This window comes from Buteo buteo, chromosome 16, assembly GCF_964188355.1.
Source record: "Buteo buteo chromosome 16, bButBut1.hap1.1, whole genome shotgun sequence".
NCBI lineage: Eukaryota > Metazoa > Chordata > Aves > Accipitriformes > Accipitridae > Buteo > Buteo buteo.
In genome coordinates, this window is record NC_134186.1 from 3,564,385 (window position 1) to 3,579,950 (window position 15,566).

The window sequence follows — 15,566 nt, forward strand, 5'->3', positions numbered from 1 at the left end:
TAGAGAATTATGTGACACCTGGGGATTTCTAAAGAACCTGAAGGTCTGCAGAGTGTTTCACTTGAGGTTTGCTGTATTTTATGGAGTGTAAAGAAGATACCACTGGGTTAGGAGGTTACTGGTAGACAGGTGTGAGGCCAGGCAGGAGGAGTTGTCATAAAATACTAGATTCTGCTGTTCTGGGGCATGGCGGTATCTGCTGCCTCATGGCTGGCACACTGACACGGCACCGGTATCTCTGCAGCTTGGGGACCAGCTGCCTGTGTAAATCTGGGCACTTTATGTCCCAGGGTCTAAGAATAACATCAGCAGGAGCTCGCTCCATGACAGGCCTCTGATCCCTCATCTTCCAGGACCTTCATAAGAATGGAAAAGAAAAACAAAAGTGATCCAGACTGTATCTGCCAGCCTGAGCGCAGACTTTCCACGGCTGCCTCCCTACGTTACGCGCATGTCCTCACAGACCGTCTCTATCACGGAGGACTTGCGGGTGCTTTCTGCTTCTGGGCTTTCCTCAGAGGCCTTCAGCTGCCTCCTGAACCGAGACAAGACCATCCTCAGGGAGGAATATAGCTCCTTGCTCCGCAGGGCATAAATAATGGGGTTCACCATGGAATTGAGCAGGCAGAGGGTGCTGCAGAAGGCAAACACCTTGCGCAGGTGATTGCTCAGCCTAGCAAAGATGCTGTAGATCATGAGGACAAGGACCGGAGACCAGCACAGCACGAGGACAGTCAGCACCATGACGAGGGTCTTGGCCAGCATGACGTCCATCCTCATCCTGGTGTTTTGCTTTCCTGCCTGCGCTTGGTGCTTCTCCATGTAGGCCACGTGCTGGTGAGCCCTCCATAGCACGTGCGCGTAGGCGTAGATGATGCACCCCAGCAGGACCATGACGAAGCAGATCCAGCTCGACAGGTAGTTGTCATCCACAAATGGGAACAGCTCGGAGCACGTCGAGTCAAGCGTGCAGCAGTTCCAGCCCAAGAGGGGCAGGGAAGCAATGGTCGCACATGTCACCCAGAGCACCCCTAGGGCTATCCATGCTCTCTTCCTCGTCATGAGGAGCTTGTATTTAGATGGCCGGCTGATGGAGATGTAACGGTCCAGGGCTGTCAGCAGCAAGCTGCTCAGGGAGGCGGAGAAGGACGTGTTCACCCCTCCCAGCTGCAGCAGGAACATTTCTTTAGAGAAATTGGTTTCATTAAAGACATGGAAGTTAACAAAACTGCAGACAAAGATGATGCTGGCCAGAATGTCAGCCAAGGCCAGACTGCTGATAAAGAGGTAGGAAGGCTTTCTCCTTGTCCTGGGGGAGGAGAAGATCAAGTACAGCACCAAAGAGTTCTCAAAAATGCACAGTGTCCCAAAGAGGCCACACAGTGTGGCAATGCTTATCTTCTGCGCTTGTGTGCTGAGGACCATGAAGCACTCCATGGTGTTCACACTGCATTTGGAGGCATTTTCATGTATCTTACAACTATTCATTGTAATTAACCAGAGCCAGGCGCTTGCAGACAGCGTTTTTGCTTCCTTCTGCACTTCTTCAGATGCTCTGAAAAAGACCAAGGGGAAGGGGACTTACAGGAGCACAACGAGCAATAAATTCAACCCACTGGAACACATCCCTCCCTTTAGAGAGAAGCACACAAAAGAAAAAGAGCCCAGGGAGACCTACTTTCAGGTCCACAGCCCAAATGCTGGAGCTGACTTCCACACTTTCCCAGCAGAGATCCAGGCTTTGTCCCACTGGTGATTTGGCTGAGACCTGTCTACCACTGCCCACGGGTACCACATCCGTCTCTCGGGCTGTTTCCTCACCACAAGAGGGAAGCAGCAATGCTGAGAACTGTACAGATCCTGGGCCAGCTCTTACCAATCCTCCGGGATTCACTGCTCAGGGCCAGCAGCAGTGGAAGGGACTGCTCACGGTGACACTGTGCTGTGGCTGGAGACTGGCCCTGGAGAACAGCCTGTCCGGGTGAAGCTGCCCTGGGAGATGGCTGGGATGGAGAAGGATGAGGGATATTGCACTGCCGGGGACTCGGTGTGGCTCATCTGGGAACACAAAGTGCACTTTGAAGCATTTAAGTCTTCACCAAAGCTGTCTGAACACATAAAATAACAAGACTGGTTTTATATTTTAAGCTCGCCTGTTGCAGTTTTATAAAGCTCAGCCTCATTAAAGCTGTGTTTCTCCCCCCATAATCCCTGTGTCATGAGTCAGTCTGTCCCATGGTCAGAGTGATTAAAAGTTACTGTTTAACATCAATATTAGAGTGCAAGTTGGACATAAAAATGGGGACATGCAAGAGTTAGACCACCTGAACCTAAGGATTCCTGTCCATGCCCAGGCTTAGGTTAATTTTAGCAATAATTTTAGCTTCAGCAGAGATGTGATGGAGGGAAATGCCTTATTTTCCCCTAGGCAGATGTTGAGCTGCTCGATGCACTCTGTGGCAGCAAAGTCATGTTTTTCTCTACACTTCTGCAGCTTAATGCATTTAAATCCCTTCACCTTCATTACACAGATGACCTTGTCCTTCAGATGTTATTTTTCTTCCATTCTTGCTCTTGATTATACTTGTGCTTTAACTAAATGCACTTTCACTGAGGGCTCAGCTGCCTTGTGTTGCCTCATGTAACAGGGGAAACAAGGTCACCCTGGACGGGGTTATAGAGAGCAGATGAAGAGGCGGTTTTCGGATACACTAAAGGTGCCTTATTAGCAGAGAGATGCTATGTTACGAGTGCTACACACCAGCAGGTCGCACTGCCCTGCTACAAAAGCCCATGGGACAGGAATCCCTTTCCCGAAAGCATCCACCTGGCTTTGAGTATCCAGGATCCCACATCCCGGCAATGGGACCATGAATTTCCGCTGCTGGAGGAAAGCACTGAGCTGACAGCATTCCCTTTCCCCCAGAACAAACAAACTACCGTCTCTCCCTGCCCTCAGCTCTCTTTCAAAGGAGGAAATGTCCAAAACGTGTGAGCCACAGCAGATGGGATGTGTGATAGCTACAGCTACCCAGGGAGCGGAGCGAGCGCCCAGGCAGTGCAGGGGCCAGGCTTCTGCGCTGCTGGGCTCCAGGCACCTGTAGCCAACCATCTGTGGTTTCCCTGCCTGTTTTTTGAAATTCAGCAAAGGCAACAGCTGTCTTTAGATGAGACGATAACCAGCAGTGACCAACACGCTAGAAACTTCTGTCCGCAACATCTTAGCAGTGACACGTATTTTATACCTGTCTTCATTACTTCCTTCCCCGGGGATTCCCCATGCCCTGGCATGCATCACTGTTTCTGTGTTTTGCAGTAGTTGCAAAATGCCCCCAAGCACTTGAGATGCTGCCCAGGAGCTCGTGGAGAAGAGTCTGAGCCCCAGCACTTTGCTCCTGCCTGCCTGTTGGGGCTCGAACTCTGGGGGTTGCAGGGCATTCGGTGCATATTACAGCCAGAGCAGTTCAACCCTGATTTGCAATTCTTGACATATCAGACTGGAGGAGTCCTGGACTTTGGGCTGAAATGTGGCTCAGCATTGCAGCAAGCCTCTCTCCTCTTACATCAGGCTCTGGCATGGGGTAATCATGCAGGACCGGAGATGTTGCACTGTAATCTCAGCACTCTTGTTTCCTGCAGCTCTTCACAGAAACACTACAAGGGTAGCAGTAACTACTAACTGTTGTTATTAAAGCTGACAACATCTCTGCCCCCCGAGAGAGGCAGATTTAGCAGACAGATGGACTTTGACATATCTCGGGGCTCACCAGGGGCCAGCAACTGCCTCCTCGAGTATCCAAAACTCCCCAACCAAAACTCCAGCATCCAAACCAAGACATCTCTTAATTAAGCAGACTCCAGCATCACTTTGACATCTATTAATTGCAGCCAGCATTCCCAGGACCATCTTAAATTCTCAGTATCTGCAGTTGTGCAATGTCCAACAAACATACTCAGGAGCTTGGAAACTGCACTGAACCCTCGGCAAGAGACTGACGGCCAGCAAAACACTATCCCTCATGTCACATTGCTTGGGGAGAGAGAGAATTTGGTTATAATGGCAAAATAACTCCTGCACTGACTGTTCTGGTACAGCTCTCTCCATTACGCTGACATAATTCAGATAAGCCCTCAGGTTCAAAATACTGTGCTGGGCTCATAGCAATCAGCCAGCCAGCCCAGACCTTCTCTTCCCACATCTGTTGTGTCTCAGGCTGAATGACAAGGATGAATCTCTTTGCAATTTTGACTGAACTCCCCCAAATCCTCCTTCCAGCTCCCGTGTCTGTGAGGGAAAGCACGGAGCTTTGCTCCAGCACAAGATCTCTTTTGCAGAGGCTCCAGAGCATGCAAACACAGGCGTTGCCAAGAGCCCCTCTCCTTGCACTGCCTGTTCCTTTTTTTTTTTTTGGCCATAAGGCTGCTTTTTCCTGCCCAGGGGACATTTTTCTCTTGTCAGATGGGCTCATGGATTCAACCATTTGTTTGTTCATGCCCACTGCATCCTGCATGCTTCAGCTCCTGGGAAACAGCCAGCCCATATCTGGATCCCAGGGGAGAGCTGATCTGCAGTATCCTCCATGGGGCAAATCCCACTTCCAGGGTGGAAATCCCCTTCCGAGGGGCAGCAGCTCCACCTCCCTGGGAATTACAGCCCCAGGCACCACTGTGCATCCCCACCACAACCAGCCCAACTAGCCCAGAGAGTCCCTGCCTGATGTTTCAGCTCAGCAAGGAAGAGCGAAGGGGCTTCTTACCCTCCTATAGAGCCAAGAGGCTGCGGCACAGAGAAATGGGGTCTCTGGGAGCTGCAGGAGACGAGCGGGGATTTCCTGGGCCTTTGCATGGAATTAACTCTCCTACCAGCACGGCAAAGTGTCTCCTGCCAGCAGGATCTCCCAGGGTGGGGAATATTCTGCCAAAATAAAGTGATGGAAACCCCATCTCCTGCAATGGAGAACCCCCCCAGACAGTGCCAATAACAATAGCCCCAGGAGGCAGCAAATGGAGGCAATGTACTGAATGAACAAGAAGCCCAGCTATTAGGAACAAAATGCAGATAAGAGATTTGGGAATGCAATATATTTCTGATACAGCCTTACTGACTGCAAAGTCTGCCCAGAAGCCGCAGAGGAACCTTCCCCCCATTAGATCTGCTTGTGAGCCCACTCACTCCAGCCTAATAATTCCACTGGCTTCGGTGGAAATTAAATCTACAAGTAAAAAAAGTCCTTTTCCATTTCAGTGCATTGCTGCAATTCATTTCAGCTGTCAGACTTAGACTGCCTTGCATGCAGCAGCACCGTTTCTAATATCACTGGGGATGCTTTCTTCATTTACGGAGATATCTCAGAATCCTTGTGATTAATAAGTTAACATATAGGTTGCTTAGATAATGTAAAATTAAATTTTCCTGCTGCAATCAGCCAGTGCAATGGGCCTGCAGCACTCTGAAAGCACTGGTCTTGAATATTTAATCACTAGAATTTCTGAGAGATTTGATCTTTACAATAAAATAAAATGTCTTAAGTGATCACCTAACATGAACGAGTGAAGTGATTTATGTAAAAATCGTCATTAATGCTTGGACATTTCACTTGCTGAAAAAGTAAAATATCTTTTTGCTTTACAAATATTTTGGTTTGTACATGATTTCTGGTTTTAGTTGCAGGAGAAGTTTTGCCAATATTTTGGAAATAGCTGTTCATCCCAGTTTGTCCCTCTGACCATATTAAATAACGCTGAGCAGAGTTACCTCCCTGATGTAAGAACTGTCTGGCACAAATGCCACACTGAAGACTATACGCTTTATTTCTATTCAGAGTCCAGTTCTGTCCCTGTGTGACTGCTTGGGGTGACAGCATTCGAAGCACAGGGGTGTGTGGGTGCAGAGCAGCACTGCGAACGCCAGTTTGGGTACAAAGCATGGCAAGACAGAACTTCTCTCACTCCACCAAAACCACCACATACGGAGTCGTAATAAACACTAACTCATGCAGAAGGCTCAGCCTGAGAGCTCAGTATCATACTCATGCTTGCGAGATATTTGGAAATACCTCTGAAATATCCAACATTAATATTTCTTAAAACCAGCTGTAAAGAGTTAGTCCCCAGTCTGCTATTTAAAACCTTACCTTTCGTGTTCTTGTTAAGAAAGCATTCATCCTAAAAACCAATTTTCCCACCCTTTGTTACACATTGCATTGCAGTTTATCCTGAATAACACCGGGAATCTCCCTGTAACAAACCCTGCATGGCGGAGTCTCCCCAGGCTGCCTGTGTGCGTGTCAGCACCGTAGGCTCAAAGATACGATGTGTTTTACTGTGAGAAAAAGGATCCTTGGCTGCAGGGTCTCCTCACGGGTTAACAAATGCAAACCACTCACCTCCTTCTGCTCACATCGTGGGTTGGGGATGCTTGGGGGTTTCCCATCCCTCCAGCTCTCTGGGCAGTTTGTGCAGCTGCAGATGGCTCCTGCTTCCCCCTACTTTCACATCAGTTCTGGTTTCATCTGGGTGTCTTGTACCATTCTGTTTTATTCCCCTGGGCTGGAAATCCATCAGTGCAAATCCTTCCTTGGGTTTCTTGCTCTCTTTCACGTTCTTCTGGTGAACGTGTGTCAGGTTTTCTTTCCTTCCCCACTTCCCCTCTGGGTCTTGTGTTCTGCTTCTGACTGTTAGCTAGTGCCACATCTCACAACCACCCTAGCCCTCCGACTCACTGAAATAATTTGCTCACTCCCTCCAATTCCTCCACGTACCTGCAGTGTTTGAGGCAAGAGACATTCGGGGTCTTTTCCAGATATCTCTGGGGAAGTGGAAGAGGAGGGGAAGGAAAAGAGCTAGGAGGCAGACATGGTAATATCTGGATATTCCTGACTGCGTGCAGGTCTAAGGGCAAGCTCAGAAATCTGCTGTCTACATGCTTGCCGGTCCCATTAACAGCAAGAACCTCACCTCTGTGCCCCTGAAAGTGGACTATTTGCAGGTTATGCCACTGCTGCTGGAAAGCAGGGACAGCTGCCGGGTGACACCAGAGCACCGGGGAGAACATCGCCTGTTACTTGAGGCTCCATGTCAGTGGGGAGAGGCAAGTTTTCCCAAAATCCCAAAGGAAATGGCCATGTTGTGGTTGGGTAAAGACCATACAACCTGTAGTGGGGAGCACAGGCTGCAAAGGAAGGGCCGTGTTCCTTAGCCCCCTGATGCACCCTGCCCCGCTGCAGGTCCTGCTCTGACATCCTACAGAGCAGCTGCATCCTTGTCCCACAGCTCCATCCCAGCACCATGAACCCGTCTTCTCCCAAGCGGGAACTCAACCTTCCCTCCTGCTTGGATCCCAGTTGCCCGCATTCGTGATGGTTTTGAATAGCAGTTACATCTCCTGCTCTCCAAATCTTTGCTTCACATATTTCCCCTCTGCCATTATTTGTGGCTCAGGAGTTTCCCAGCAGCTGCTGGAGCTCAGCCACGCGCCCGCGTTCAGCGATGCTCGGCTGCCCTCTCCAGGGGAGCCCGCAACGCTCGTGGGGACATTGGCCTGCAAACACTTGAGAAAGAGGCAGAATTGGGAACCCAGAGCTTCCTCTTGGCCCCTGGCCAGGAAAAAGGGGGTTCCACCGCTCACCGGGGTGCTCAGGCACAGCTGGGACCTGCCTGACCCTTCCGATGCTGCTCAGGGCTGGGCAGTTTTGAAAGCCCCTCTCTGAATCTCATGTGTGGAAACCACAATAAAGGTGAAAGGCTGCACGGACTATTGTATAAGCAAAGGAGAAGTGGCAGGTTAGCAGCTCTGTCACAAAAACCAACGGCTTCCATTTCAGTTCCCATGAACTGACAGATTTTCCTTTGCAAGAACAAATACGAGACTGTAAAGAGCCAGTGAAAAACAAAAAGATATTTTATACTAGCCCTGAGTTTGAAAAGCAGCACTCAGCCCCAAACTATTCCCGGCTCTTACCACAGCTTCACATCCAGCAGGATACTGTGAAATACAAGCCCAAGTTTCCTTTATCTGCAAAGAGAGCTGTTCTGTCAAAGGAGTGCATGTTGTAAGAAAGCAACATTATTACTGCAGCATAGCTAGAAGCTTGTAATTTGGTTTCTGGACTCTCTTTTACAGCAAAAATTGTCCTGCCGGAGTAAAAGAAAACCATTAAAGGCTGACTTCTGTAATGTAAGGGCTTCTTGTTCCCCTTTAGCTTGGATTTTTTTCCCCTTGGCATCAGCTGTAGCTCACACAGCTGTGAATAGCCCTGGTTTGGGACCCCCCCCCCTCAGGGTCAGCATCTGGAATCAATGATCAGCTTTACATTCCCATAAAGGTCATGTTCTGCTTTTGTGTTTTTGCCTGCTGGCACTGAGCAGAAGTACAGTCAATGCATAACTACTAGGAACTAAAGGAACACCACCCCTACCGAGAGAATCTAAGAGACTACCTTGGCACGGTGAGGCTTTAAATGGCCTCTCTCTCAATTGGGTGGGGTTGCCTGAATTCAGTGCACCTGATTTTACGCTATTTAAGCCAGAAGCACAATCAGATGTAACTGAGCTGTTATGTAGGTAGTGGTGCAAGATTTTGCTGAGCTCTTCAGGACAGTCTTGGCAGCAGTTTGAATTTCTTGCCTTGCTGCCAGTAGCTGTACCAGTTCTCTGCAAGTGAATGAGGCTGAGCAGAACTGGCAAGTGGGGGAGATGACCTTGGAAGGAATGCTCTCCCTGCAGACCTTACACAGGTACTAGCTCTGGCTGCAGAGGTGTCTGGCTGGTGGGCACCCCAGGTTACTGGGGTGCAGGAAGGGCTGGGGATGCATTTTGGTGAGCTGCTAGTTCTGGTCCTGCAGTGTGCTGGAGGGAAACTTCAAAAAAAAAAAAAAAAAGCTGTGGAGGCAATGGGGTAAAGGGCTTATGAGCTTGGTCTTGCTCAGTAGCAGTGTCTCTGTCTCCAGAGCAGTAGGGAACAGCCCCTGGGGCTGCTGTTAGGACAGAGCTCCTCTGATGTGGCACTTAGTCACCAGCACTTGTAGAAAGTGTGGTTGTGCTTTGTGGGAGGACAGCGACTTGCTTGTATTTCTCTGACTGTGGTGTTTGCTGGGGCTGAGTTTGAAAACTGAGTGGCCCAGACAGGGCTGAGGGTGGAGGCACTGCTCATGTTGATAAGGTGTGAATCAGAGAGCCAGTGTGACTTTATAGTGCACTCTTAGAGGAAATGTTTGGAAAAAACCCAGACTTAATCTCTTGTATAGCCTACCTCATGTGAGCAAAGCAGGGCTTGTCTGATGAGTTTGCCCTCTGTCCCTGTAAGGCAGTGCCCGTGCCCTGGGTGAGCTGTCCTGCTGCAGAACCACCTCTGCTTGCTCTTGTGTGGTGAGGTGTGTTGAGGGTGGAAATGTTTTTTCCTGCTGATAGGATATGAACCAGGCATATTGATTTAAATGGGCTGAAGGTTCCTGTAGGCTTTTGTGACTCAGTGCTGGTGTGAATTTGAACAGGGAGCTGTTGAGACAGAAAACTTACAGGGTGTGACTCAGGAGTCATGCCTGGATGTGCTTTTGTTTACAGTGTTCAGACATCAGCTGCAATGAAGCTTCTTCAGCACAAGCCCTTTGAACCCCCCTGAGCCATAAGGCTCAGGGCTTGGATAACTGATCTTCAATGAGCTGTGTGAATCCAAGCTGTTTTCACTCCTAGTGCTGAGTTTGTTGTGTTCTGTGCATATGTATATATATATACAAATATGCATGCTGCAGTCATGCAAAGGAGATGTGCTCTCAGACACTCCTGAGCATGTAACTGGTTTCAGGTAATGAGGAGAAAGCTTAGTCTGGAGCTGATGCAACTCAGGTTCTGGTGGACACTGGCTTAATATCTACAGTTTGTATAGAAAGTCTCTTTAGGTATCCTGCCTCTGCTTTACTTAACAACAAAGTTAGAAGGAGCTCGAAGCAATTAAAGTACATAGTTTTGCTGAATTGTTGGGATGCTTGCCTTGTACCTCTACTCTGGAGAGATTAAAATATCCACCTAGTTCCTGTAGATCACTGCTGTGGATTTCCTGAGCTTTATTTGATTGAGGAACAGGGTTCCTCTGCCAAACAGAATAAGGCATATTCTGAATGTTACTGTATACTCAATACTTTCATGCAGTTTTCTAAGAAAACACAAATTCAACACATTTCCCACATGAGGAAAACTTAGGTAGATTGTTACCCTGGTTAATGTTTGGCTCAAATGGAAACATCTAACTCGTTTCAAGTGTGTCACGGGACTCTTAGTAACCCCAAGGTGTTTACTTTTTATGGCTCTAAAAATCATGTGCCACTGAAAGCTTGTCACCTGTGGAATAAAACTGGGGCAATGGTTCACTAGTGACTTAAAAAATGAATCATCTGTGCTGCTTAATTCTTGCAGCATCCATCAGTGGGTAGTTCCACTGAAATGCTCTGGCATGAATATGTGCATGGCTAGATCCATCTTGATCACAGCTGGAAGCATTTCAGTTACCGGCTAATGAAGCTCTGGGGACTTTGTCTTTACTGGAACTTCTGTGCAAATTGCTAGTTGTTGCAATGCCAGCACAGATGGAGCTACTTCCCTGGGCTGGTATTAACACTTGCTTAGAGAGAGAATGGAGATGCCAAGTGAAAAATAATAGTGGCTAGGGACAACCTTGAGTTGTTTCACTGTGGCAGCAAAAGTATGGCGGAGGCCTGAGAGGAGGATTTGAGTAATATAGATTGTACTGAAGAAATTGGCTCCCTGGGAATGTGAAGAAACTCAGTTATTGCAGTCAGTCTTGGACTACCTGGAGGAAGCAGAATAATCCAGACTGAGCAGACACTTGCACAATAGAAAAAAAAAACACATGTACAACAGGTTGTAAGAGCATGTAGCAAAGGTGTAGTGGAGCTGAGGTCATTAAGTCTGTGTTGCCACGTGGCAGTGCACAGCAAAGTCTGGTTTGGAGGTGCTACCCTGTTTAAGCAGTATGTTTGAGGGCACTGTCTCTTGGACATTGTCTTTGGCAGATGGAGGGCTGCGTGGTGTGAATGGTGGGCTTGAGCTGTGATCCAAAGAAACTAACTCAATAGTCTAACTATTAAGTAGGTATACTTTATTGGCAGCACTGGGTACACGGGGATCGCTCCCCCTATCGTGCACACCATCAGGCCTAATTGTGCAGGTTAAGTACATGTTCTACATACATATTCACTAGATTTCTGAAAAATGTTATACATATTCATTAGTTTTCTGGGAAACTATTAGCATATGCAAATAGCCTTTATGCAGGCACATTGAAGGTCTCTGGTGGTCTTCAGGAGTCCTCTGGTGGTCTTCCATGGTCCTCCTCACTTGTCTACTACTTGACCCTCCTCAGGGGATTCTGTGCAGTATGGTCCTTTACATGCTTTGATACAACTTATCCTAAAGAATGCACGTTAGTCCCTAAAACAATGCTTGTTAGTGGTCTTACTATCTAAGTTTTCATTAGTGATGTAAAACCATATGGCTAGTTTAAGCTAAATTATCTACAAGGATGAGAACAAAGGCAGGAGTTCTTATCTTTTCCGGCCCTATCTATTCAAGCAAGGCCTCTCCTTGTGCCTTTTCAACAAGATTGTAAATTTGCCAAACATTTAATTAAGTTTTGTGATTGCTTATGGGTCCCTCTGATATATCAGTCCTTGACAAGGACCAGTCTCTGACAGGCTTAATCCTTGACAAACACCAGTCCTTGGTATGTAAAGTTACAGAGATAATCAAGACAAGCTGGATCATTAAGCAGTTTGTTCTCTGTATCAATCCCCCCTTTTCTTTAAACCTTTGCAAATTCTTTTGCAACTATAGGATTTCACTACTTCTGAGAGACCATGTAAAATATTTTCCAGTTTCTACTTGATGTCTGATTTTGTCTCCCACTTCCATAATTTTCTACTGTGCCCTGACAACACCACACCAAACACTTAAGCATAATGCAGACCATCATTCCTAAAGTCATTAAAATTATAACTATAATAAAAATTTGCTTTAGCCACCCAAAATTTGGCAGCCAGGATGTTTGTTTATCCCACAATTCTTTAAATCCCCATGAGAGGTCATCCTTTGTTATCTCATGTAGTATTTTGGTCTGTTTCCAAATTTCTTCTAAGTTGGTGGAGATCCTTCCACTTTGATCTATATACATGTAACAACTCGTATTTATAACTGTGCATACTCCACCTTGAGAAGTCAATAATAAATCTAATGCCATTCTATTTTGTAGCACAATTTGAGATAAGCTAGATATCTCTAATTGTTGAGCTCTTATCACATCAATTGTTCTATTCTAAAGGTTTTCTATTACTGTCAAAATATTAACTATGGCTTTTCTTTAACTCACTCCCAACCATGGGAGAAACCATTGGACAAAACTATGAAAGGCAGTAGGCTTCTTTACCAAAGGATTCTCAACATCCCATCTAATAATTTGAAAGTGTGTTAGCACTTATTCTTTTGGTGGAGAACTATGTATAGTCATATTTGGAACCACTGCTCCCAAAGTACATGTTCCCATCCAATTCTTTGCTAAAACCTTCCAGGCAGTATCATTGCATAGCCAGTACCATCCTTTTCCTTCCGGCACTGGCCATGTTGTAGTATTAATGAAAATTGAGGTTCCAATATCTATAGTTTTGTTACACACTGTATGATTACCCACATACATCCCATTAACACAGTCAATTTTTCCCAGTCCTCTAGGTGGACTACATCTCTGTACACATGTACAATAAGGCTCCTGGGCCTCAGGACTAGTTATTTCTAACCTCCGAACTTCGTCATTGCCAGTATACCATGTGGTACTTTCCCCAAGAGTGGCCCAGGAGCGATTACTTGGTATCGGAATACCGATTAGTGAGATTCCTTTTCCCCCTTGTTCTGGCATGTGAGTACATAACCAACAGTCAGTTCTGTTCAGGATTTGGGAAACGCTTTGTGTCAAGGAAAAATGTGAGTTCAAGTTCTATCAAGCTTCATTTAAACCAAATAATAATCATGCTACCATCATGATCTGGAGAATCGCAGACATGTGGGTCCTGTAGGGATGACTGTCCATGGCCTCTCAGGTGTTCTCTTCACTCTAGAATAGTGAATCCAAGCTGGCTGTTCCTTGATCTTAATGCCAGTGAAGGTCGTCAGCAACACTTGGTAGGGTCTGTCCTACTTCTCCTCCAGAGGTTGTCCTGAAAAAATCTTTATATATACATAATCACCTGGTTTAAAGGGATGGATTGGTTGATCTAACTCTCTAGCCCTAGTTCCTAAAACTTGTTTGTTTATATTTTCCAACTGCTTCTGGAGGGATACCATGTAGTCACACAAATAGCCTACACCCAATCGGGTTAATTCTCCTGTAAATTGAAATTGATATGGTCACCCATACAATGTTTCAAAGGGACTTAAGTTTTCCTTTGTTTTTGGTTTTACTCTCATTCTGAGCAATGCCAGGGGAAGAGATTGTGGCCAAGTTAGATTAGTCTCTTGACCAATTTTTGCTATCTGTTGTTTAATTAAATGATTCATCTTTTCAACTTGCCCACTTGCTTGAGGTCTATATAGAGTATGTAACTGCCAGTCTATTCCCAAAATTTTGCTCACCTGTTGTACTACTTTGGCACAAAAATGAGAACCTTGATCAGAAGATATTGTTGCTGGAATTCCGAAGTGAGGAATAATTTCATTCAACAATATCTTAGTTACTTCTCTTGCTTTGTTTGTTCGGCAGGGGAAAGCCTCTGGCCAGCCTGAAAATGTGTCAGTCGTGACTAACAAGTATCGGTACCCTCCTTTTCTTGGGAGCTCTGAAAAATCAATTTGCCACTGTTGTTCTGGATAATTTTCTTTGCCAGTTATCCCCAGCTTTACTTTATTTGCCACATTAGGGTTACGTAAACAAATTTCACAGTGTTGAGATATTTGTTTCACCATTGAATACAGATTGCATCCTATTAATTTCTGATTTAAGCTTTTGTACAGTGCATCTGCTCCCCAATGCATTTTATTATGCTCAGTTAAAACTACTGTCCATATTAAGTTGGATGGTATTACTATATGATTATCTGCTAAATGAACCAATCCATCTGGCTCTACTTTGCCATCCAGATCTTCAATTAATTTTAAGTCTTCCTTCAAATAATTTGGTTTCTGATTTGTACTTACAGTTTGGATTTTACTGTCTGGTATTAAGGATGATGCCTTTGCTTCCACTTCTTCCGCCACTCGCCTAGCCTCATATCTGCTAGTTGATTTCCAATTTCTGAATCAGTGTTTCCTTTTTGGTGTCCTTGACAATGCATGATAGGTACCTTTTGTGGTTGCTTCACAGTTTCTAATAGTTTTAAGATTTCTTCTGCATGCTTTATGTGCTTTCCTTGAGCAGTTAGCAATCCTCGTTCTTTCTAAATTGTACCGTGAGCCTGAACTACTCCAAATGTATATTTAGAATATGTCCAAATGTTTATCCTTTTCTCTTTTGCCAATTCCAATGCTTGGGTGAGGGCAATTATCTCTGCCTTTTGGGCTGAAGTTCTGGAAGGCAAGGACTTAGATTTGATTACCTGTTGGGTGGTTGTGATTGCGTATCCTGCTTTATGTTGTTCCTGTTTTATAAAACTACTCCTGTCGGTATACCAGGACTTTTCAGTGTCCTCCAGAGGTTCTTCTTTGAGGTCTGGTTGACTGGAATATATAGCTTCCACTGTTTCTATGCAGTCATGTGTCACTGGCTCATCCAAAGTTCCACTAAGAAAAGAGGCTGGATTGACAATGTTAATAACTACAATTTCTACGTCATCTTGTTCTACTAACACTGCTTGGTACTTTAAGAATCTCTGGGGCAAGAGCCAATGGCTTCCTTTTTGTTCCAAAACCACTGAAACTGTATGGGAGACTAACACTGTTATTTTCTGTCCCATGGTAAACTTTCAGACCTCTTGAATATTGATGACTGCTGCAACAGCTTGAAGGCAGCCAGGCCATCCTTTGCTTACCTCGTCCAGTTGTTTGGAGAAATAAGCTACTGCTCATTTATAGGGACCAAGTATTTGTGCTAGTACTCCCAAGGCTATTCCTTGTCTCTTATGAGAAAACAGCCAAAACTGTTTTGAAACATCCGGCAGTCCCAGAGCAGGAGGTCTCATTAGTTCTCATTTATCAATAATCTGTAATTATATGTCCAAAGGTGACACCAACCTGTAATTCCCAGAAAGGTCCGTAGCTCTTTTACTGTTTGGGGCTCCAGGGTTCGGCAAATGGCTGCTTTTCGCTTGGTCCCAAGCTCCCGTTGTCCTCCCAAGATTTGAAGTCCCAGGTAAGTCAGACGCTGTCATACCAGCTGGGCTTTCTGTTGAGAGACTCAATATCCACTTAAACCCAAAAAATTAAGAAGATTCACAGTCCATCAAATACAGCTTTCCCTGTTGTCTTAATAGCTACTGACATCATCCACATATTGTAACAATTCCTTCATTGTCTGAAGATACCCAAGTTTCAAGCACTTTCACCAATTGATTTCCAAAGATAGTGGGGCT

The 15,566-nt window shown here is 45.9% G+C and overlaps 1 protein-coding gene across 2 annotated transcripts; it reads right to left on the reverse strand.

Annotated features, from left to right (window-relative positions):
- Positions 1–305: 305 nt before the first annotated feature.
- Positions 306–6,614, reverse strand: CNR2 (cannabinoid receptor 2). Of its 2 annotated transcripts, none has more exons than XM_075048721.1 (3): positions 6,387–6,614; positions 1,877–2,058; positions 306–1,555 (listed from the first exon to the last, which is right to left on the reverse strand). In XM_075048721.1, the coding sequence occupies exon 3, from the start codon at positions 1,486–1,488 to the stop codon at positions 439–441; it is 1,050 nt and encodes a 349-aa protein (XP_074904822.1). In that variant the 5' UTR covers positions 1,489–1,555; positions 1,877–2,058; positions 6,387–6,614; the 3' UTR covers positions 306–438. The 2 variants fall into 2 exon arrangements, with proteins under 2 accessions (XP_074904822.1, XP_074904821.1); XM_075048720.1 differs by having other exon boundaries at positions 1,877–2,108.
- Between the last annotated feature and the right edge of the window lie 8,952 nt (positions 6,615–15,566).

Bases quoted from the DNA above. Each gene is read 5' to 3' on its own strand.
- CNR2 (XM_075048721.1), bottom strand. From the start codon at position 1,488: ATGAATAGTTGTAAGATACATGAAAATGCCTCCAAATGCAGTGTGAAC.